Source organism: Crotalus tigris, unplaced genomic scaffold (assembly GCF_016545835.1).
Source record: "Crotalus tigris isolate CLP2741 ecotype Arizona unplaced genomic scaffold, ASM1654583v1 scf7180000024376.1991246, whole genome shotgun sequence".
Taxonomy (NCBI): domain Eukaryota; kingdom Metazoa; phylum Chordata; class Lepidosauria; order Squamata; family Viperidae; genus Crotalus; species Crotalus tigris.
The window spans coordinates 1,319,805-1,344,961 of NW_024100546.1; the positions used below are offsets into that span (position 1 = coordinate 1,319,805).

Sequence of the window (25,157 nt, forward strand, 5' to 3'; positions counted from 1 at the left end):
AGAATGATCTCTTTACAGAGAGCATCCTTTCCCCATTATATGAATACAGGTAGTCCTTGATTTACAGCAGCTCATTTTAATGACTGTTGAAAGTTACAAGGGCACTAAAAAAAGATTTTTTTTTTTTAAGTTTTCACTTACAACCATTGTAGCATCCCATAATCATGTGATCAAAATTCAGATGCTTGGCAATTGACACATATTTATGACGGTTGCAGTGTCCTAGGGTCATGTGATCATCTTTTGCAACCCTCTGACAAAGTCAATGGGGAAGCCAAATTTACTTAACAGTTTGACTAATTTAACAATTATAGTGATTCACTTAATAACTCTGGCAAGAAAGGTCATAAAATAGGGCAAACTCACTTAACAAATGTTTCACTTAGCAACATAAATTTTGAGCTCAATTGTAGTTGTAAGTCAAGAATTACCTGTAGAAGATAGTCCATTTACTTCAAATCAACAGCATCCATTTTAAACTTCAGAATACTGCCTTGGCAGATACATTTATATAAAATACATTTATATTGCTTAACTTATCCTTTGACCACTTCAAAATGAGTTGATTGAGATTCATTGAGGGAGTGGGAGAAGGGGCAGTTTCCCAAGCAATCCAGGCTCCGGATCCAACTAAAGTCATAAAGCTATCATCCAAAGTACATTCTGCTGCCTTATTCCTTCCACAATAATCCCACTTAGAATTAAGAATTCCCACTATAGTTTCAGTCCACACAGAAACCTTTGCATCTAAAAGATCCCGGTTAGAATTAAGAATTCCCACTATAGTTTCAGTCCACACAGAATCCTTTGCATCTAAAAGATCCCAGTTGTTCCATATTACTCCTGTGTAGAGTTGAGTATTTCTTTGTAACATAGGTAGTCCTTGACTTATAGCCATTCATCTAGTGACCATTTGAAGTTGTAACGGCACTAAAAAAAAGCGAGAACCGGTCCTTGCATTTACAACCATTGCATCATCTTCACAGTTATAATCAAATCTGAGCATTTAGCAACTAATAGATACTTATGACATTTGGTCATGGAATCGCCATAGGTGGCCTTCCCAGCCAGCTTCTGACAAGCAAAGTCAGTGGGAGAAGCCTGGTTAGCTTAACACCTGAAGTGATTCACTTAACAAATTAGTAAAAAAAGGTGGTAAAATCGGGCGTGACTCATTTAACAATTGCCTTGCTTAGCAACAGAAATTCTGGTCCCAGTTATGATGTAAGCTAAGGACTACCTCAATAATTTGTGAGTCTTAATTGATAGAAGAATATATCTGGATATCCACTGGTGGGCAACTTTGCCCAACTGTAAATAGAGGATGGTACAGGTGGTCCTTGTTTAGTGACCACAATTAGAACTGGAAACTTGATTGTAAAATAAAGTGGTTGCAGAGATGGGGGGGGGGTCATTAGACCTGTTTAACAAATATAGGTTTTTCTCTGGCACTGAGAGCATGTAATTATCTAAATTATAAGGTCAGCATAGTAAAGATGTGGTGTCCATGTTTAACCATCCAAATGATAATTATGTATTTAGACGTTAGCCTAATTGTGAGCAATGCTAGTTCGATTTCCATCTGCAATATAACATGTGGCAAGCTTTGAATAATGTTTAAGCAATAACTTATTTAGTGATAATAAGCAGTAATTCTCAAACACCATCTACCTATCAATAATTAATAGCCTAATTGTAAACACTGAATTGCTTTATGTATGCAATTCTAGAAAGGACAACCTTAGTTACTCTTTTATTTGCGCTAAAAAAAATGCAAATATTGATATTCAAATTTTTATTTCATGGAACAGAATATTAAAATAGACATATATAAAAAGATTGAGATTGTGTTGAAGGTCCTTGCTGTTCTTTCATATTTTATTAATATATATAAAAAGCTGACATTCACTAGCAGAATAAGCAGATTTCGTCAGTTTTTAATAAAATGTCATGTCCATTGTTCATGATGGCAGTAGCTCCACCTTTTTTAAAGATAATATTTTACAATCTTACATTTTAAAATTTTGGGAATGATAAAGGAGTTTTTGTAGAGACTTTTAGTCCACAATTGGAATTCTGAACTTCATAAGCAAATGAGTGCTGTGAGACTTGTTGGCAAATGTCTCATCAAAATAAATTATCACAGTGTTGTTGAAAGAAGGAGCTGCTTCCTTCCAAAGGATCTTTGGGCATATTTGCCTTTTGGGATTAAAATGATTTCTAAACTATCAAGCACGTTGAAACATGCACATTTAGATAGAAAATCACTTCATATGCATAAAAACAATTTAACAAGCATGTGGATTATATTCCATTAGAATATAGGATAGTGGTTTTAAAGACTGTTTTTGTGCCATTGCCCCTGTAACAATATCTAAATGAAAACAGTTTAAACAGAATATTCATCTTCTATGAAAAATGTTCTGTTATCACATGGAATTTGAGTGATGGAATTATCACATCTTGGTCTAGAAGATATCCTTCTTTGATAAAGAAACCAGAGAAATGCTGCCGAGATTGCCACAATTATTGTTGATACTATGACTATGATGCCTGTCCAAACAGTTCCTGAAACAAAAGTACATAATCAGGTATATTGTTTTTTTGCAACTGAAATTACTGCACCATTTCCCTGAAGTGGCTTACATGCAGCTTTTTATTTATCCAGCAAATCTTTTAAGTTCTTTTTATTTATGACTGTGATGACTGAGAATCTCTGTAGACTTTTACGATACAGCTCAATGGACCACAACCCTAGTTCTCTAGGTGGGAAATTATCTGAGATCATAAACAGATCTAGAAATGTTTCCTTAATACTTTGGTGCTACCATGACACTTATTAATTTCTATACAGGTAATCCTTGACTTAAAAAAGTTTCCTTTTCTATGTCTTAGCCGAGAGGGCTAAGATTACAACCATTCATTTGAAGTTAACAATGGCACTGAAAAAAGTGACTTATGACCAGTTTTCACATTTACAATCATAGCAGCATCCCCATGGTCACCTGATCAGAGTTTGGGAGCTTGGCAACTGGCATGTATTTATCATAGTTGCACTATCCCAGGGTCATGTGAGCACCATTTGTATTCTTCCTAACCAGCTTCTGACCAGAAATGTCAATGGGGAAAGCCAGATTTGCTTAATGACTGCATGATTCACTCAACAAGTGCAGTGATTCACTTTACAACTGTGGCAAAAAAGACCATAAAATGGGGCAAAACTCACTTAACTGCGCTGTTTATCAATGAAAACTTTTCACTCAGTTGTTGCAAGTTGAGAACTACCTTACTTTATCCTAGATATGCTGGCAAGCCACATATACTGCTGAAGCATGTTTCATCTTGCTGTTCCAGATGTACCCAAAACTATCTTCCTGATGCTCACTTTCATGTCTTTGTAGAATGCACCAAATATAATTTTACCCTTTTCTTCCTAACATTTAGTCTAGTAAGAATTTTAATAAGCTTGAAAAATGGTTGACTTAACAGAGTTACTGCCTTTACAGAACTCTGATTTTCTGTGTCCTTCTTGCAGTGGACCTATCCCCATGATGTAAATACATTTCTCCATTATGTACCAGGCAAATGATAACAGAAATGTGGGGAATTGATGACATTTAACAGTGAATGGATATCTTTAATACAGCTTCTTGCATATCCAAATAGAATACACAATGATAATTCCTTACTTAGAAAAGATCTATTAAAATCAGTAGGATGGGTTAAATGAGTCATGGCTAAACTACATTGTTGGACCTGCTGTTGTTATAGCCACACATGGAAGCAATCCATGGTAACTGAATGTTATTCCTTGAAAAAGAAAACTGCTCTGAAATAAAAGGATAGCCTTATCACTGTTTCATTACTAGACAATATAAAGAAAACAAAGTGGATTACTCACCAAATAAGTGTGTTTTTTCATAAAGAACTTTAGCTATATGCAGAGGAAAAAATGAAAACATGTTTTGATATTTTTTTAAAAATCTACATTTTACTAACTCAGAGAAGTAGTGAGAATAATTACTATTCAATAGTTGGCAATAAGCCACTTAGTGACCAATATAAAACTGAAAAATCTGCTCCTATTCAAAAGTGGGGAAGAAATCCATTTGAGGAAGTATTTTCTGTGCATGGATCTTCCTTGGGAATAGAAATTGTGGGTGTAAATTAGATGGGTATTCAAATGCAGGTACAGTATTGTTCATCTGCCATGGGTCTACTGACTGCAGTTTGATTCCAGTGTTTATTTATGTTCTAGAATAGTAAACCAAATACTTTATACCATATGACTGGAATGTGTTTGTGAATAGGAAATGAATGAAATACGGTTTGTTGCATAATTTCTAAAAGGACAGATAGCCTCTTGCTTTAATTGTAATGAATTATATATTAATAATAGATTGAACACTATAATAATGAAGAGTATCCTCTTAAAATCTCCCAAGCAAGAACTCTTCCCCACTCAGTTTCCGAGAGCATGATTCAGACCACAGAAAGGAAAATACAGCATTGCGCTAATAAGAAAAATACGACCTGGTGTCCCGATAAGAATTTTAATACAGATAGGAATGGTAGTTCATTTTCATTATGGAGCAATTATTGACCCAGTTAGAATTTTAGAAAACCTAGAATGTGAAGTCTGTCACGTTGAAGTCTATTTGGTTTCAGTGCTGGAATCAGGAGACATCCAAACCAATGTCTTGTTGAATTAATATTTGGCAATTGCTTTCTTAAAAACAATGCTCATCCTAATATGCTTGCTGTTGGAATAACCAAAAGAATGTGTTTCCTAAATCTGATAATGCGGAAGATATTTAGCAATAACCCTACCAGACAAAGCTCCTTGATAGGGAAGTATATAGGCAATTTTTCTTGCATCTACCTTGTGCATTCTGCTATGTGAAAAGCCAAATAGCAAGATACAGTACTGTTTCCAGTTTCTCTTGAAGGATTCATTTGCATCTTCTAATTAATATTATCATAATTATTATACTGCATATATGACCAGTACAAGAATAAGATGACACTGGAATTAAGTTTAATGACCATGATAATTGGTGATTGATAAAGGGCTCCAGAGGACCTAAACAACAGCCCAAGTGTATCTACTTCAAAGCTCTTTCACAGCCTATGAAATTCCTGGCCTATAATAGAAAAACTTCAATACTGCAGCACTTTTTAAGGCAATGTTGTAGCATGGCTCTTACATACCAGTAGTTTCACACAGGATTTTAGTCAGTGGAATGTGTTCACAGGAGACTTTTTTCCATCCACCTGAAGCTGTATGCATAGTAGCACAAGTGTTTAGAAGTTCATTGTTACTTTCTTCTTCTATCCAGTTTGTAAAATTTACTTTGGAATCATCATACCATTTGAAAGTATCATCTGCAGCACAGTAGAGTTAAAGTTATTTTTGCTTGCTTCATAAACATGAGCCAAGTAAACATTTACATTGTATTTGTTAATAAGTGGTTTTAATTTTAGTTTTATTTATTCAATTTAGTGTAGGTTGTTGCTTAAAGAGAAACAGCAGAAAGCTTTAGGGAGGTAAGAAATGTTTTCCTAGTGCTAGAAATGCTTAAGATTATAACAGATGGATTGCATCAAACATTTGTATCCTTGATCAATAGCAGATAAAACTTAAGATTCCCCTCCAGGTACAAGTCTGTCATCCGATTTCATTTTTCTTGTGTTTGTCCAATTGAAGAGGCAATCCCTCACCCCCTGTATCTATTCTGTACCCCTAGTGTTGTTCCTCTAGGCTTTGCATTCACGATTCCATAGGGCCCATTTTCCAAACCCGGATCAAAGAGTTCTTGTAGAAGTTACATCTACAAAACTTTTTACCTTAAGAAAGGAAGGATCATTCTTAATCAAAATATAGTTCAAAAATTGAGAGAAGGTGGAGCATATTTCTAGCAGGATTTGTTCACTTACCATCTGTGTCAAAAAACATGCCAAGAGCTATGTATTCTGGACCATGCCAATTTGAGTGAAAATTACTTTGAATGAAGGTATTTTCATCTTTGCTATTTATAGTAATAATATCCGCTCCAGAGGCTACATTTGAGAAATAAAGACAAAGAATTAAGGCTGAGTGTCCATTCCTGTGAATGGGATTTAAATGCTGCAGTTCATTAGGTATATTGTAAGCCTTGATCATCCTGGCCATATGAAAAGGTGCACATAAACTTAGCAGGCAAGTTCAGGTCTTTTATTATACAGTTACTGACCTGGTTTTGGCTTCCGAAAACATAAACGCTCTCTGCAGTACTTCAGGATGCATGTGCATGTACGTACACACTTGTGCTGCATGACAGACAATGCCAAAAGATTTTCCTAAAATAAACAGTCTGGAAAATTCTGGAGTAGGAATCCATAAAATAGGAGCTCTCTCCGTCTCCAACATTAGAAATGTTTGACAGTATAAGAGAATGCTAGATCAATGCACTTGGGAAAGTCTGCATTCCCCAGCAATAGATTGAAATTGAATGAGATCAACCATAGAAACCCAAGAGCTTTCCCACCTGTACACTCCGCAGGTCTCTGTCCTGAGCAAGTAATGTACATGCTCAGTTAACCCCTGTGAGTACTAACATTCTTCAAGATGGCAAACAGACATTCAGATGTTGAAAGGATCCCTGATTCCTGCTCATGTAGGCTCAGCTGATTAGTCTCAGTGCATCACACAAGGTTGGGATGAGATTGGACAGAGCAGAGCTGTCTTACCATTGTCTTGGCAGAGCTCCCTGGCATCATCCATACTGTAAACCTCTGAGGATCCCTGAAGTAGGGCATAGCAGCTCTTTTGGAATGGAATCCAAGCAATGGAAGGACACGCTACACAAGGAAGAGAACATGAGGCCATCTGTTTCTGTTGTCAGTCCCAGCTTCACAACATACAAATGAAGTGAAATGAGTTTCTCCAAATGTTTATATAGCATTCAAAACAAGTTGGGCACAACCTAATCAGATTTGAAATAAATGAGATTAACTGCAATATTAAAAATTAGGCTGCTGTCCATGTTTTTATGAAGAGGGGTTAAGTGTAACCTTCAGGCACTTATTTCTTTAGTGAAACAAGTAGCTGCTAAAAAAAAGGGAAGGGTTTGATTGCAAAAAAGATGAATCTAACCCTAACCCAAAGCAACTTTTACTTTTTAGCTTTAAAGAACAATATAATTATAACTGTTTATTCTTGAGATTCTTCCCTTTGAATAAAATACACATAGTTTTTAACATTCTTTACAGCTATTTTGATGTATGTGTGCTTGTTTGCTATTTTGTCTCATGTTTAATTGCATCATACTTTTCACATTCATTTTGATTCTGATTTTCAAATCAACTGTACTATTTTGTAATCATATTAATCTTGCTATTTTATCTTGTTTATTATATCTAGCATTTAGATGCATCTGTCTCAGGGGTAGGCAACCCAAAACACTCAAAGAGCCACTTGGACCCATTTCCCACCGAAAACAAAACACTGGGAGCCGCAAAACTCTTTTGATATCTAAAATGAAGATAACACTGTATATATCCTTTTTTACCTTTATTATAGGTATATAATCTCATAAAGGTAAAAAAGGATATATGCAGTGTTATCTTCATTTTAGATGTCAAAAGAGTCTCTCTGTCTCTCCCTCCTCTGTCTCCCTCCCTCCCTCTTTTTCTTTCTCTCTTTCATTTTCTCTTTCTTCTCCCTCTCTTTCTCTTTCCTCTTTCTATTGCTTTCCCCCTCTTTCTCTTCCTCTCTCCCTCTCTTTCTCTCCCCCCTCTCTTCCTCTCTCCAATCTTCTGCTCACCTGGCAAGCTGGCTTCAAGCTGTTCTCCAACAAGCTGACACACATTCTTATTGGGCTAGCTCAGGGGTAGGCAACTTCGGCTCTTTTATGACTCATGCTCATGGACTTCAACTCCCAGAATTCCTGAGTCAGCATATCTGGGCTAGCTAGCTCTCTCCTGCCCTTCCTGCTTCCTGCAGAGACGCAGCAAAGGGAGGAGCCCCGCCCAATAAGCTTGTCAGTCGGAACAGGGTGAGACTACTCTTTTTTTCTCTCTCTCTCTTACACACACACACACACACACACACACACACAACAGAGAGAGAGAGAGAGAGAGAGAAGCTCTGTCTCTGTCTCTGCAAATGACAGAGAAGGCTGGGAGCCGCAGGGGAAGGTTCAAAGAGCTGCATGCGGCTCCGGAGCCACAGGTTGCTGACTTGTGATCTATCTTCAGAATCACTTAGCAAATCTTGAAGAATAAAGCAGGGTCAAATCTGATTCGTACTTGGATGGGAAATCATTAAGAAACCAGATCCTAGGTTACTGGGAAAGTTATGAAAGCCCTCCAAAAGAAGGCATACAATTGCCTTATTATTGCCAGAAATTATATGTAGTCCCTGAGAACCAAGCTCAACTCGTTTTGTATTTCCAGAAGCACTTGATAATATCACTATGTCTAATCTGGGTTTAATGTGATGTTGGAAGCCAGTTAAAATCTGTAAGGTTCTTCACATATCATTAAATTGCATGTGTAACATACATTCTTATGTAGAATGCACCCAACAGAACCATTCTCCCAGTAATCTTGTGTGTGAAATTTGCATCATTGCACATATAACTGCCTTTTAGGTATGTTCCATAGGAATAGAAACCTTGACAATCCAGGATATAACAAATTGGGCTGAAATTTTGCTGCATGTCCTGCTTAGGCATAAGAGATCAGGATCAGAAGACTTAGATGTTATGTAAATGGTGGACTGATCAAAATCAAAATCAAATAGCTTTATTATGTTCTTGGACCAGCCTTTACAATAAAAGACTACAGTAAAAGGAGAAATGGTTTAATACAGCAATTAGTTGTTAGGGAAGGGAAAAATAATGGAAGAATAAAACAGCATGTCTAATTACAAATGTTTGTGCAGTTGTGTAACTTGATAAAAATATTTGACCCCCTGGTATGTGAGTATAGAGTTAGTGTCCCAATAATAAGCATAAAATTTTTCTGTTGCTTAAGAAGGCAACAGGACCAGTTAGTTATAAAAAATAAATTCTGGAATTGCTGTTCAAGAGGCAAAATTTTAGTGATAGAAAATAGGTAGTACAGTAAAAGGAAACCCAGGATTAACTGATTGCTGCCTGTCCATACTAAAAGGGCCATTTGGGAACCATTGCTCATCAGAAAACTCCTGCCTTGTCCATCCAAAACTTCCAGTTGACCTTGCTCCGAGAGTGACGAGGGAAGAAGGATTCAGGCAAGATGATTTTGCAGAAGGCAGAACGGGCATGCTTTTTTTTTTTTTTTTGGAGGAGGAGGAGGATGAGAATGCCATGTAGCCAAAGTCATCTCCTATGTTAAGATCATGGCTATCATTTTATCCCTGTCTGATGTATCTTCCTTTCTTTTAATTGCTTAAAATGTATATACATTTCAATTTTTATAATATTACCTTCTCAGTGTTAATTTAATCTCCTTTTCCATCAAGAACCATGCATGTCTAAGAGTTTTCCCACCTAGATTTTCTCAACATGTTTTAGACCAGGGGTGTCAAACTCGCAACGTCACGGGCCGGCAGTTTGACACCCCTGGTTTAGACTATAAGGCTCACAATCTTCAGCTACTAACAACAGAGTCGGGATTATGGGGACTGTAACAAAAAATACCAGGCAAGAAGGGTACATCAAAAATTAGAAGGCTAATTTTAGCAGAATTAAAGGGACATCAGCCTAAAAATTAAAAAATAGTAAGCCCTAATCTTTGAGGCCTAAAGAGCAATTTGTAAATATTCTCTCCCTCCCCACTCCTTTGAGGATATCAGAAACAAAGATGATTCTATCTGAGGAAAGAAGAAACTGGCTGAGAAATCTTATGACCAGGTTAAGGAAAATAAACATATATACCATATATGCCGGCGTATTAGGCGACCTGGCATATAAGACGACCCCCGTCTTTGTCGCCGAGCCGCATTCCTAGAACGTCGTCTTATACGCTGGAAACTACCAGTATTTCTGTCGTATAAGACGACTCGGCGTATAAGACGACCCCCGTCTTTGGCGCTGAGTTTAGCGCTTCCGGAAGTCGTCTTATATGCCGGCGTATACGGTAATAGAAAGAGCAATACTCTGCCCAGCTAAATATCAGATTAATCTTACAACCCTGGATCTTCAGGTAGCTGAAGGTATATGTGTGTTTATGATTCATTCTATGTCATCAAAATAAAATGATTCACCAAACTCTTCAGAAAACATGCAGTCATATTTTATAACTTGGTGTCCTTGGAGTTTAGCACCATGCCTTCAAGGATGGGTAAGTAACTCAATAAATATGTTTTTGTTTGATAGCATTTCAAGAGAATACACCCCAGTTTAGCAATCAGTTTCACACAGGAGAAGCCCAATCTGGGTACTGGGACATATGAATCTGTTGCAAAACAGAGGGAGTCAGCAGAAGCCAAAGTTCTCTTTAAACACAGATCTCTTGCTTAGAAAATGTCTTAGAAAAGGCTTGGTAGTGATAACTTTATGACTTTATTATCCTTATCACTATGCAAGTGATTATTGTAAGATGGTCTACATGGAGCTGCCATTGAAGATCAAGAAGTTTTGCTGGAAATTCCATAGCCAAGAGGTTAGCAGAAGAGACCTCTTCTAGAGAAACATATATTTTGCCATTGTTGCATTGTCTGCCAATGGGCTTCTGGATCAAATCCAAAGTCCTGTTCAATACCTATACAATGTGGTGGTGCAGTTCCAGAGTACATCAGGGACCATTTTATTCAACACAATCCCCTCCCTTTCAGGACGTGGATTGATAAATTTTTATTGTGATCTTTTTGTGTTATACACCACCCAAGTCTTGTGAGAGAGCAATAATAGTAATAAAGAGTAGTAAGGGCAGTTAAAAAAAAAAAAAGAATGAGGTGGACTCATAATGAACAGAAATGACCGTCCTAGGCCTGAAAATTATAATTTCTAGCACTGATTGGACAAATATACCTGATCTGAAAAAGTGTTTATTTGTCATTCCTCGGTAGCAGACTCTGACAAGTTAATCTTTCTCCATATTGTCTCTTTCTCAAGCCTAGCATACATATTTCTGTACAGTACACTGTTTCTGGATAAAATCAACGTCTCCTCCTCTTATTGCTGCTGAAGTCATCTTGGATGTAACTTGGCTCCAGTGGAAACTGAATAGTTTTTTTAAAAAACAAAATCCCTAATAAATCTCTCCCTTTTTCTTTCTTTCTTTCAAATGTTGACCAATTTTCCTAAATCACCCACTTCCACATAATCCATGTCATCCTCTAATTTTGAAACTGGTTAATCAATTAGAGTTTATTCTAGTCACACGACCTAACCAACCTTAGCTGACCTAGAAGAAAACCTAGTATAGTTCAGCATAAGTAGTACTTAGATGGGAGACCACTAGGCTGCAGGCTAGTCCATGTTGAAAAAAACTTTCCAGGCAATAATGGCGATTCACTTCTGTACTGTTAGCAGGGAGGGACTCATGAACTCACCAGGAGTCAAGCTCAATTTAACAGAGGCTTTGATTGGATTGATTGATTGCAGATTTAGCTATATAAATACTTATTTTAGGCCCTCTGTCTGAAAGGTTTGCTTGTGTTCTCAATAACTACATCAGCCAAATGGATTTCAAACAAAGCCGCCTCCCAACCAAATGCAATTTCCTCATCTTCTTATGGATGAAACAGGAAATTGATCTGCCTGTCATTTTATTGAATTAAGATTCTTGTGGTGAATGAAAAACAGGAGGAAGCATATATTCCTTTGCCTCTGCAAATCCTTAGTTTCACTCCAGTCTGAACACATCAATCAGACACAATGTCTGTCTGTCTGTCTGTTTACCTCTTCTACCCCACAGAGTTCTGGAGCATTTAAACAGCTTTCTAAAAACCATTAAAAAAGGCCTCGCAGCAGCCCACCCATTTGGAGAACAGACATTTGACCCTGCGCCAAAGGAGGGGGAAACCTTTGAGCAGCGGACTTTTATCAGACTGCCCTATAATAGGAGGTGTAAGCAAAAACAAGAGCCCCGCACGGTACAGAGGACCGCCCCCACCTTCCCTAGCCCCGCCTGAGAGAAAGAGCGAGAGAGCGAGAAAGATTAAGGGAAAAGGGAGCGCCCGAAGCTTCAAACGCGTTGAAACTCCCACTCCTGCAGAGTTTCTACTTCGTGCGCGCAGTTTAATCTGGGTGGCAAAGGCAGCGCACCGCCTGCCAGAGGACAGGGCGCGTGTTTCCAAAAGGCGGCAGCTATAAAAAGCCTCGGGGGATTCACAAACTAGCTCTTTGGCGCTGCCCCACCTTCTCTTACCGTCAGTTCCTAAGGAAGATAACGCGGCCGCCAGGAGGAAGCCGCTCAGAAAACAGGCAGAGTAAGAAGCGGGCGAGGGGGCACCCATGGCCAGGCAGAGAGCTCCGCCCGGCCCACTCGCGTAGTTCAGAATTGGGGCGCGCAAGGACCGCCCACCGCCGGAGTAAGTGCCCTTTGAGCCCTGGCCAGGGCGAGGAAGGCTGGCCAAGGAGAGAAAGCAGAGCTCTCCCTCAGGCTGCTGCCTCTTGTCACGCGCTTGCGAGGTTCGGGAGGAAATGCGCCTATAGCGCTTTCTCTTTGGCCGAAGCAGCAGTGAGGCAGGCGTCCAGGAGTTTCCCAAATTCTCTTTGAATTTTTGAGCGTCGTTCTGCACTTTCAACGGCACAGGCGTTTCATCTGAAGAAACAGAAATCCTTCGGGTGGAATTAAAACAGTTAATCGACCTTTTTAAAAGATTTTGTTTTTAATCCCACCTTCATTGTTTTTATAAATAACACAAGGTGGTCATACCTAATATATACCTAATTCTAATATACCCAATACTCCCCCAAACTTTGAAGGACACTGACTGTAGCCCTCGGTAATGCACTTGGAGGGCCGATATAAAAAAAATTCCATACGAGCCGAGACTGTCCCTGTGGACAAGGGACTATCGAAACTATAGCTCATGCCCTACTATACTGTACCTTCTATAAGGACTCAGGGGTCCATCTCATAACACCTCACCTGATGAAACACCCTGGAAAACCAATCTCATGTACAATTGCTGTTATTGGATGAGTCTGATGTAGTTTTTTTTTTTTTAAATGTTGCTAAATTTGGATATACCCTCAGCAAATTAGGCAGACTTTGATTGCCCACTGACAATCCATCACTAAATGTCATTTATTATCTTGTCTTTTTATTTATTTTTTGATGCTTCATATTTGTAATGCTGGTCTGTGACCGTAATAAAAATATTATTTTTTACCTAATACTCCTTCCCTGAATTTTCCCCATAATAACAACAATCCTGTGAAGTGGTTTAGGCCAAGAGAGTGTGGGCTGGCTTTCATGGTTAAGGTGAGACTTCAATGAACAATCTCCAGTTTTCTAGCTTAGTGCTTTAATCACTAGATCAATCTGGCTTTAAGGGGAAAGCATTCTTTTTATTGTTGTTTTTAAAAGTCTAAACTGGGTTGATGGTGTTCTCTTGTCAGATCACTTTACTATTTCAAATAATTCCTTGAAGTCAAACTTTACTCCTAATGCCCATTAGGTCTGGAACACTTTGAATTCAAGGACAAAAAATTTCTTTGGAGTATATAGGACAGGGGTGTCAAACTCAATTTCATTGAGGGCCGCATCAGCATTGTGGTTGCCCTCGGGGGGGGGGAGGGTGCGGCCAGGGTGGGTGCAGCCTACTGGGTGGGTGTGGATGGAGTGGGTGTGGCCTACTGGGTGGGCTTGGCCAGCTCTACGTCGTTTGCATCAAGGGTGCCTGTGGGGGCCTGGGCAGGAGTGGGACAGATCTGAGGGTCTCTGGCAGAAGGAGGTGGGACCGGAGCAAGAGCCAAGGCATGGTCCATTTCTTCATTCCTCACAAAGGGTGACACCTCCCCAGCATGCACCCAGGGGCCGGGGCCAACATGGCAGGGGCTGGTTCCTCGCTGTTTCTAGACGGCCTTGTGGAGCTAAGACTGATGCGTTTCAGCATAGATGATCACCACAAAATTGTACATTGGCTCCCGGCTGGCCTGGGCCAGGGCCAAGGCATTGGGGGCCGTTCCCTCACTGTTTCCAGGATGGCTTCGCGGGCCACATGAAACCACTTCACAGTCCGCATTCGGCCCCCGGGCCTTGTGTTTGACATTCTGATATAGGACCTCACTGTAAGTTCTTAAATCTCCTTTTTGAAAGGATGCTCTAAAACTAAGATGATTAGTTGGACTGACCTGAAAGGACATGAACCTAAATGCACTGTGATAGGACTGCAACTTTAAGAACTGCAGAAGTTGCTAATTAGCTTCTGGGTTCAATTTAAGATGTTGGTCATCCCGTTAAGCCCTTCATGACACCAGTCTGTTATTCAAAGGATTGCCTGTCTCCAGTTGTTTCTGATGCGTGGTACAATTCTGCTGTTCAAAAACAGAATCGTAGAAAGCAGACTGGATATAATTAACATCTTTTAGTGCCGTGCTAAATAGAATTCAAGAACTAGTTTAGTGTAGTAATTAAGGCACTGGACTAAAAATCAGGAATCATGAGTTCTAATGTCACTAAAAGCACTACCTGGTTGGGTAATAAAACATCTGCAGACAAGCAACCAAGCTCAGAGAGCACCAAGTACTCCTCTTTCACATCTATCCTCTCTCCCTATCCTCTCTCATCATCATCATTTATCATCATCTCTCACTGTTGACATTTTTTTTAAATTTGAAAGTATAAATTATTAAGTATTTTTCTCTTAGGTTGATCTTATTTGATTTGGAGAGGTTTTACTGCTTCTTCAATTAAACAGGCATCTACAGTTTGACCAGCAGAGGGCAGGAGACATTTTCCTGAATATAACTGAATATAGTTCGTTCACAAATAATTTAGCTACTTTTTATTGCCATTTTTTACATGAGCAGTGCTGAAATCAACAGCATTGGAAAGTGCTTTAATATTTCATACTGAAACTGATCCAGGTCTAATCATATTAAAAATGAAATTCTTCCTCATCTGGACCACATTTACAAAGAAGTACACAATAAATGTAAATTTTCTCTAAGATTAGCAAAAGGATTTGTAAATGTATGATGACCCCAGCATCATCTGCCATGGATATCACGTCCAGGGAAGTCTACATTTCTGTGCAGTCTAGAATATAATTGCAGGGAATGTTAGGGGAGATCCTTATTTTCTGTTTATAATGCATGCTGGCATTTTCAAGTGAGAACATGGCAGGAGAGGAAACAGAACATTTTAATCTGCTAATGATTCCTCCATTGGTCTCCTAATTAGGCACAAACATGACTATTACATAGAAAAAAATGTTGCAGGATCCAATCTGAGTCAGTCATCAGGACCAGAGGTTTAGTCTTCCCAGCTTTTGGATTTGTGCTGAAGCCCATCTCAGGGAACTTCTCTCTACTAGAACGTGTAGAGAATGTGTGTGCCCATTTTTTTCCTCACGCTTGAAATCACTAGTTTTTCCTGAAGTTGTAGGGGATTTGATGAAGACATCATTCTGCCACTTACATATTGTGATCCCTTGATTTTGGATGTTATGGCAGTGAACATATTTTGTTTACATGTAAGTAGACAGAAAAAGAAAAGTATAGAGTACAATGCTTACTGTGGCAGCATCATACCGTGTTTCATGTCTGCTCCTACTCATACTTAAATGGATGACCATTTACTGTATAATAGAATTAGCAAATTTCCGAACTGTTGTGTAAAAGCATCAGATAGAGCTTTTTTTTGATGCTCTGTAGTGCACACTACATTGGCGCCTTCCAAGAGATGACTAGATGGTCTGTAGTCTTGCTACCTTAATTCAACCTAGGATAAGGTGGTATGCAGAAAGCTGTGTGCTTATAGCTTTGTCACACTGCCAGGCTCACAGAAGTTTAGGGAATCCAGCCATCAGAAGAAAAGTTGCCCAAATCAAAGGCAACTTAGCTAAAATTGCCTAGATGAGTGCTCAATCATAAATGGGAGATCAAAAGATGCTGGGATTGGCAGTAATTTAAATGATGCAAGCATTAATACTACAAATCAGATTATAAATCTAGAATCCAGTCCATCTCCAGCCATGGAAGCTCACGGACAGTCATTCTCATCCAGACCCACTTCATATTATTGTGAGCAAAGGCAGGCTGTAAATCTAGTAAGTAAATAAAAGGGGCTACTTAAGTGTCCTGCAAACACTTTGGATGGCCATTTTCAGAATCCCTGACCTTTGGTCATGCAGGCTGGAGGTTTGGGAGCTACAGTCCAAAACATCTGCATAGCATCTGGTTGCCTTGATTTCCTGTTTTTCTGGGGCAGTTTGACACATGCATGCTACTCATGGACTTCTATGGATGCTGGGTACATGGTACTTCTTAGCAAAGTCATGTGCACAAAAAGTATCATCCTTTTGACATGGTACTACTCAATGTCACTATGGTTTGGCAATTTCTCTGGGAGTCTCACAGTAGGTATTCTAAAGCGATGCCATCTTAGTTCAATTTGGGATAGTATGCGGAAAACTATGTAGCTATAGCTTTGCGCCACAGCCAGGCTCACACAAGTTTGGGGACATCCCATCGATCAACTGCAGGTCTTCTGCTTAGGTGAGTCGACTCTGAATGTTCTTGTGAAGGGAGAATAATGAATTAGGTACAGATGTCTTTGCTTCATGGATCCAGGTCCTAATTACTTGCTTCTCTTCATCCACATGTTCCCCCATTCCTTAGGAATTCTCTTTTTGCTCTGCCATTAGTGAAGTGGCCTTGCTAATGAATTTTTAATGTGCATTAGCTGGAGGGCTTTTGCCTTTAGACTGAAAGCAATACACTTTTCCCCCCAAGCTGCTTTCAGTGAGATACTGCATGAATGTACAATGGGATTGGAAGAGACAGCTAATGCTATCAACTCTGGGAAGTGTAATTTTAAAATCTGCTCAAACTGAATTAAGTTTAGTAGCTACAGTTTCTAGTTGCCTAATGTACAGAATTCTAAAACACAATTAAATGGATTTATTTTCTAAAATGGCCTGATATTTACTGAACTGATGGTGTCATTTATGTATTGTTGAAAAGCAAGCCCTTTTCCCAACTTTCTTCCTCACACTTTAATGGATTTAAAATATCTGAATATTTGCTTTACTGGCCCATGCATATTTTAACAGAAGAATCCCCAACTATTTGTCAATAGTTATCAAACACTGTTGGGTGCAAGAACAGCATCTTGAGAAAGGGGCACATCACAAACTTTTTCAAGGCAGAACGCAAAACTTCCTTCATCAAAATGGCTGACCTTACAGCATGGACCCAACTATGGCTCATCTCCTTATAAATGCAGTCATGACCCAGGAGAGGCCCAGATCACATAACCAGTTTATGCTCTGGGTATCTCACCCTAGCTTTGCCTGGCCAATTACAGTGTAAGGCTAGTGGATCTGAGTTACTTTATCTGCAGAGAGCCTGAATATACTCACAAGAGCCCAACGTGATTTGAGTGTATAAGGTCACTCTAAACATGGTTACTGGACAGCTATTGGTGAACACAACAAGGGAGAACTACTGGTGTTTTAATCCCTTATATTTGATTTCACTCATGCCTGATCAGTTGCTTTTTTGTCTTTCTCTTGATAGTCTCAAAGCATCATTCATGCTTGCTTCAGTTAGAATATCAAAAGAAAAAGGAAGCTATGTCTATCAAATATCCTAGATCTTTTGATCTGAAAATATAAACATTTATATAGGGGGAAAGGCAGCATTTGGGTAGGCAAGTGTTCTACCTTCTGAATAAAAATTGTAAACATTTTGTCTTTGTGATCTGTTTAATGACAGCTACCAAATTGGGATTGCACAAATCCTTATCACCTCTAGATGACAGTCAACAAAAAGGAGAAACTCATACTTTGCTGCCACCTAAGGAGGACTTAGATTTTTGCAGTTCGGATGGTAACCCTAGCTTTAATGTCCTCTTCCCTCTATAAATAAAAACTCATCAATGACTCTTTTTTTTAACAGTTTTATTAACACTGACATTTTTTAAAAAAATAATGAAACATACAAAGTATTTTAATGAGGAGGGAAGAACTGAATCAATGTAACTTTCTTATACTTTAAAACTAGCAATTATTGAAGCTTTTTATACATCTTCTGTTTCTCTTATCACCACCACAGGTAAGCTTCTTTGCAAACTCCCTCCAAGAGAGCTAATTAGATACATTAAGGCATCTGTATTAGTTCACACATTTTTTTCACTTGTCCAGGTATAGGACAAAAAATCAAGCAGAATTAAAACCATTTACAAAATAAGTTTTAGATTGTAAATCCTTCATAGAAACAGTGAAATATTTTGTTCATGTTTATTCCTAGGCTGTATGACTGAATAGCCCTATTCCATGTATAAATTCACATTAAAATAACCTGTGAGTGCAAAATAACCTGGTGTCAGTAGCGTTGTACAAACTTATTAAACAGAATATCACATACATACACAAAATGCTACTTGCTTTTAAACTCTTTATCTCGGACTAACAACTTGTGACCATGGTAATCAAGTCTTGTGAAAGTATGATTTTAACATATGGTTAAGTGGCCTGCTTTTCTGTGATCCACAGGGGTGTGTTCTGGGAACTCTTTTTCGGTCCTGCTATTTAGTGGCTGACTTGGTCTGACCGAGATGACATTAACAACTACCTCCTTGGCAAGTTGATTAAACAGTATACAAAAGTACTTATCAGCTAAAAACTTTGATAAAGGCATTTTATAAAGGCTTCCTTACACAGCCAAAGGGTATCTTTTCCCATCTTACTGTATCCATTTATCACTTGTTTAGCAGGCTGAACTAGGCTGTTAATCTAAGAACTACATCAAAGGCATTTCAGCACTTTTGAAAAAAAGTTTGGGATTTTCTTCCATGTAGTTCCCTCTAAAATGCTCTTGTTGCAAAGTTACATCAAACCCCATGTCCTCAATATTTGATAGACTGGTCATTCTGAGCTAATCAGGATAATGCGTTATCTATCAGACACTGCTACAAGAACAGGGTCACTGGCATACCACCCCTCAATGAATTTCTCCCATTTCTAGTTTTAGGTTAGGGCTTTGTCCCTTTGATTACTAACAGAAAGCATATATAAGCATCCAGGCATTTTGTTTTACAAATGATGTGGAAAAAATGACATCACTTCTTTAGTGCAAACTACCTCTTGTCTTTATTAGATCCTCATACTCACTGTGGTGATGTCCTGGAAAAGGTCATAGTAAAATATCCTACAATCGTTAAAAGTCAAGTGCAGAAACGAACATAAAGAAAGCAGTGCAATTAACTGTAGAAAAATTGGCTTTCTGTCCAGATGTCTTATTTACTTGTTTATTTAAAACATTTATATAGCCACCCATCTTATAACAAAGTCTGGGCTGCTCCCAATCAAGAATTAAAACAGTGTCAGTAATAATAACATAAAGCATATCAAAACCATAAACATAAAAAAATTAGAAACAAATGTTCACCTAGAGAAAAGGATGTATTTATGCACATGCTTATAAAGACCACACAAAACGTCTTGAAAAGAAGTAACTTATAGGCTTGGGCTTATGTCTTGCTGCAAGGTAAGGCAAGAACCACCACATCCATTAATTGGAACCATAGAATATAGAATTCCAGGCAAGCAAAGCATCTTTATTTTCATAAAGGGGAAGGGCACCTATCTGCATATATAGCATTTGTTTAATAAATGCTGTGCAGTGCATTTCTTCTTGTATATGAAATAGGAAACACACACCTGATTTTTTTTTAAAAAAAGAGCTATATATGTCACTAATTCCAGAGGTGCATATTCAATATCTTTTAAAAGCTCTAATTTAGCAATAAAAGAGCCAACTTAGCACTAAACATATTTCCCCCCCTATAATCTCTGATAGCGTTCCTCTGAGTTTTCAGAAGTGGATGTTAATTATCGGTCTGATGAGTTTTATTAAAGGAAACATTTTAAGAAATGCTACAAATCAAATCATAAAATTGAATTTGTTTTGGCATCTTAAAGGCTTTGGCTTCTTACTAAAAATCAGCTGAACTACATCTTTGGAAACTCTACTGAAATCAGAAGGTTTTTAATGACATAATTTTTATGAAGTTTGCTAAGGGCTGACTAAATATGTTTACTCTGTGTTGAATTGTTCCATATTACAAGTACCATCAAAGAAAGCTACACACAGCAAAGAATCAGAAACAGGAAACTGATGGTATGAATGGATAGGAGAAATCACCAATATAGTGCTATGGAATCAGGCAAGAACAAAACATGGATGCTCCAGTTTAAGTACAAGTAAAGCATTGACCATAAATAAGACTTTAGATTACAGTCAATGTATTTCAAAAACAAATAAAGAAAATACTTAGTAGTACCTCTTTTGAAAAATATTAAGGCTAACATAAATAATAATAATAAACACAATGTTAAAACTTTTACATTGTGCAACACACTCCCATTCATGAATCCTGAACAGTGAATTGACAGTGGGTTCTGAAACTTTCATTTAGCCCTTAAACTGAGGTTAACCTGTTCCTGTGTATACGGCAAATTCAGGAGAAAGTCGAAGAAAAATACAATTTGACAATAACTTGTTGCTGTTCTTTTGTTATAGCTACAGAAAATGTAAGAGTCAAGCTTTAAAAGTTAATACAGTAAAAGAATCCAAATCTAAATTGTAACTTTGATCAAGATGAAGAACCTTGGAATTTCCGATGCAGCAAGGCAAGCCAATACCTGCAGCATCTTCTCTACTCTGCATGGATTGCAGGGGCATTTCAGTCGAAAAGGCACTTAGATGTGAGATCTAGACTGTCAAAATTCTCTCTGGAAGAGAGAGAGATCTGGAGATGGACCATATGAATTTCAGTCAGCTGAATTCTGTAGAAACTGTTGTTTTCACAGCTGCTTGCAATCAGTTGGGAATTCCTGTTTTGTACCCTCCTCTGAGCCCCAAATGAAACCTTTTAAGGACTTGAGGCTTGACCAAACCTCATGTTTTTAATCACTTTGGACTATTTACTGCCTCTTTTAAGACTGAAAATCCTTCAGAACTACGAAGACTACAAGTTGCTGGGTAAATGTCCTTTCAATCTGTTTAAAAGAATGGAAACTATGTTTTTTTCAGTTTTGTAAATCTATTTTTTTTTGTAACTTTTCGCAATATAAAGTGAAGGAGTGACTTTAGAGTTGTTTTGAAACAGTTTTAATGGCGATGGCTTTAAGCTGATTTAAAGAAAGATTTCAAAACTAACTAAAAAGACCTCATGTGGGAAAAATCTGATTTATGTTTTAAAGCAAAACAAGTATATGATGGCTACTTTACAAGGAGCTTTTGATCTATAGGCTCTGAAATGTTTGAGCTGCTTTAATTCCTTAACAGTTTAACTCTAAAATGTTATTGAAGATGAACTCTTCTGAAAACAACTGAAAAGAAGTTTAAGGTGGACCTAAAAATTACAACTAAAAAAAAAAAAAAGAGAGAGAGAGAGAGAGATGGAAATACCAGATTTACAAGTGGATTTGGACAATTATTATTTTTTTAAAAAAACAACCACATACAAAAATATGTTCAAAATGGTGTGGACTGTCTTTTTAAATTGAAATACAGAAGATTTATTCGAATCACTTCATGGAAAGTTCAAATGGACTATGATAAGAACCTCAAAAGTAGAGGTAAAAAGACTACAGGAAAACAGGAGTTAGAATTTATTTATGGGATTCCAAGATGACTGGGAGGAAAAAGGAAAAAAAATACAAAAGTGGTTTATTTGACTATGATTAAATAACAAGTTGCTATTTTTGGTGATAATAACGGTTATTCAAACTGGATAGTTTTTCTTTTGGAAATTAATGGTATAATGGATTAATTTGTAATATTTACATTACCATTTTTGGAAATCTAAATAAGGCTTTATTATTTCTGATAATGTTTAACAGCTTTCAGTTTTATTATTCTTATTTTTGTAATGTTTAATTGTTAAGAGAGGGTTGAGGAGGATTTAGGCTAATTAGAAAAAGGGATTATATACTCATGTCCTTAGGTATTTTTTGTTAATTTTTAATCGACTTTTGTTGATTAATAAGGAAAGCTGAAGATTTAGAAATGAGTTTATGGAAATGGGATGAGGTATGGAATGAAGATGCATCTGGCTGTTAATTTAACAGACAGCAATAAATTGTCAATCTGAATAAGGTTATTGGGGATGAAGAGAGAAGCTTCCTTGTTTACTATCTTTTTTTTGGGAGAGGATTATTTTTCTATACTGCTTGGTCTTGCTTTTTCTTTATTTTTATATATTTTTATTAGGTTTCTCTGTAGTTTTATCTGTTTAATATACTGTAATTCTTAATAAATTTGTTTTAAAGATGGAAAGAATCTTTGAGAGTTTTTACTGAAAATCAGAATGGCCTCAAGAGATCTGAAAGATACTAAAAAGGATCAGATCAGAATGGCAATATCTCACTGACATTGGTTGATCTCAGAAATGGTAAGCAACTTTGGACCTGCTGATGCTTGGATGAGAAATCCCAGGTTTTTTCATTCTGTTGCCACGTAAATAATACACATAGCAATCAAAAGTTGAGCCTGACTCAACATAATCTTTAACTTTGAAAATATAATATTTTAATACCATAAACTAGCATATACTTTATTTTCAATAAATTATATTTCAAGTAATTCTCTGGCCATCTGCTCTCTTACTTCATTTGGGTAAATGGTACAGGATATCCTAATGTCAGGATAGTTCCATGCACCACACTTCAAGCCATGTGCAAATCTCAGGTCACGAAAAGTGCAAAGTTTGATTATTGTTAAAGATCCCTTTTTCCCCTAAACTTGAAAGAAGGGAAGGTGTCAATAAACCCCAAGAATGAAAGTCAATAGCATCTTTGGAAGATGCTTCAGGAGCTGATTTGGAAATTGGTTTCAGTAGGCCAAGCAGAAACTGGTCTTCAGTCATCACTTCTAGAAAACATGGTGTCAGTTTCATCATCATGCATTCCCCGCTCATAGCGAACAGAGGCCAATCCCGAAGAGTGTAGTCGCATCTTTCTATATAGGAAGTATGCTAATCCAACAAGGAGGGCTATAATAAATATAACACAAACTGCTATTGCCCCTCTTGAATGACGAGAGACTACAAGAAAAAGCAAGAAGAAAAGTTATTGAACTAGAGTAGTGAAACTACAAGCCATATGTGGCTATGGTCGTTATTATTATTCTCTTTATTTATATCCTATCTTTCTATCCAGAGGGTGATCCAAGTCAGTCACAACGTAACAATATTGAATAGACAAAATAAATATTAAAATATTAAGCTACATTTTAAATCAAATTAAATATTAAGATTATTCTAACATTTAAATGCATGGCTGAAGAAAAGTCAGTGTCCTGACATACATGGCTTCCTCACAACAGCTGGCTGCCTTCTTAGCCACTAACATACTGAGGCTAGCTAGACATGAAGATTTTACTTTCTCTCAATCATAAATGTCAAAGGAAACAAGCAAACCTTTTACTATATTATACTGTATCATAAAAAGATTACTCTATTGTGGAATAAGCAATTCCCATAATCTTTGGTCACAGCTAAAGATGATGATGATGATGATGATGATGATGATTATTATTATTATTATTATTATTCCATCCTATTTGCAAGCCGTAGTCTAAAATATCTGAAAAGGACCAGATAGCTTATCTTCATGTGACCAAACTAAATCATCATTACATACCTTCAGGAGTTTTGCAAACAACTCTGCTTGTTTCATTGTTGCAGTCTGCTTTGGACCATGTCCCATTGGTTGAAAAGATAACACTGCACTGACCATTAGCCTTTTCAGTTTCATTGGCCCAGTTTGTATATTTAATCTCAGAGCCATCAAGCCAGCTCAAGGGTTTGGCTGTAAATAAAAGCCCAAAACATTTCTTCTTTAATTTATGAACACAAATGTCTTTCACTTATTATGCAATATACATACAATTTATTCTATACTTGGTTATCAAGAGTTTGATGCGTATTAAATAGCCAAAGCTGTATTCTGGGTTCAGTTTATAAAAACGGTCTTAGTAACTAACCAATTAGTGATTTGCCATGCTCACAATCCGAAGTATTAAGTTAAAAACTAGGTCGGCCAAACAGGAAAGAATCATACCAATCTTGTAAAAACATACACTGGTTATTCCAAGAAGTATCCAAACATCAACTTGCATAGGGCCAAATGCGTACTCCTTGAGTTGCCGATGTAATTGGTGGCAGGAAATCTTATGGGAAAGATTTCCTGATCAGCAGCTGAGGCCAAATAACAGATGTAACAAAAACATGCCTTACAGACCTCTTTCTGCAACCTCTGACGAGGCTGCAATGCAAGGACTGAGGAAAACCTACACTATCATTATGGCAAAGCAGGCTTGCCAGCGCTAGCCATTAGCACAGGCCCCCAACAATTTTTGGGGTGCACAGCTACAGAATAAAAGTGGCTGTCACTTCCCAGTAGAGGCCAGATACTCTTTATGTAATTAAAGTGAGTGTATGCTCTTAAAAAGTTTCAAACTTTTTGACCTCGTGCAAGTACAGTGCTTCTCCGCCATTTGTTAGAGCATGTCTATATTTTTCAGGCTTCCCCACAAGTCTGAAACTAGATACAACTGCTTTAATGAACTGAATAATTAAAGCAGCCTGCCTTTACTGCCTTATTTAATTGCAATAATTAGATTAAATTATTATTTAACATGGTTCCTTTTCCACCCTTGTTTGTAAACGTGTGTGTGTGTGTGGGGGGAAGAGTGTGCATTTTTATGAACTGGAGGGAGACGCTGTGCTTGTTCTTTCGTAAGGCCCCATGCACTTCTTCCAAAAAATATTTCAAGTGTGCTCAGCTCTGTTGTGTAGTTTCTTAACATTAGTCTGTCTGCTTGAGTGTAATTACTTTGGTAGTTCATTTGAAAGTTGTCCTCCACAACATTTCATAGGGCTATTATGAAACAAACAAACAAACAAACAAAAACTAAAGAGATTACCTTAAAGAAACTCTACTTAAGTTCAAAACAGGAAGAAACATTAAAAAAAATCCTCAAACTAGCTCCATCTTTCAAGAG

The 25,157-nt window shown here is 37.6% G+C and overlaps 2 protein-coding genes across 2 annotated transcripts in view; both read right to left on the bottom strand.

The window, feature by feature from the left end:
- Window positions 1–670: 670 nt before the first annotated feature.
- CD302 (CD302 molecule) lies at window positions 671–15,684 on the bottom strand. The gene is made up of 7 exons (XM_039328446.1): window positions 15,675–15,684; window positions 12,340–12,735; window positions 6,730–6,840; window positions 5,938–6,060; window positions 5,212–5,385; window positions 3,902–3,934; window positions 671–2,568 (listed from the first exon to the last, which is right to left on the bottom strand). The coding sequence occupies exons 1-7, from the start codon at window positions 15,682–15,684 to the stop codon at window positions 2,390–2,392; spliced, it is 1,026 nt and encodes a 341-aa protein (XP_039184380.1). The 3' UTR covers window positions 671–2,389.
- A 2,347-nt stretch (window positions 15,685–18,031) lies between these two features.
- LY75 (lymphocyte antigen 75) overlaps window positions 18,032–25,157 on the bottom strand; it is a 71,509-nt gene continuing 64,383 nt past the window's right edge. Inside the window, exons 34-35 of the mRNA XM_039328447.1 lie at window positions 23,795–23,962; window positions 18,032–23,196 (exon numbers count right to left, since the gene is read on the bottom strand). Coding sequence (XP_039184381.1) covers window positions 23,012–23,196; window positions 23,795–23,962 — 353 coding nt within the window. The 3' untranslated portion in view covers window positions 18,032–23,011. The remainder of the gene's footprint in view (window positions 23,197–23,794; window positions 23,963–25,157) is intronic.

Excerpts from the sequence above, each read along its gene's own strand:
- CD302 (XM_039328446.1), bottom strand. Across the intron at positions 6,841-12,339 it reads ATCTTCCTTAGGAACTGACG|CGTGTCCTTCCATTGCTTGG; the intron begins GTAAGAGAAGGT and ends TTCCTTGTGTAG. Across the intron at positions 2,569-3,901 it reads TGAAAAAACACACTTATTTG|GAACTGTTTGGACAGGCATC; the intron begins GTGAGTAATCCA and ends CTTTTGTTTCAG.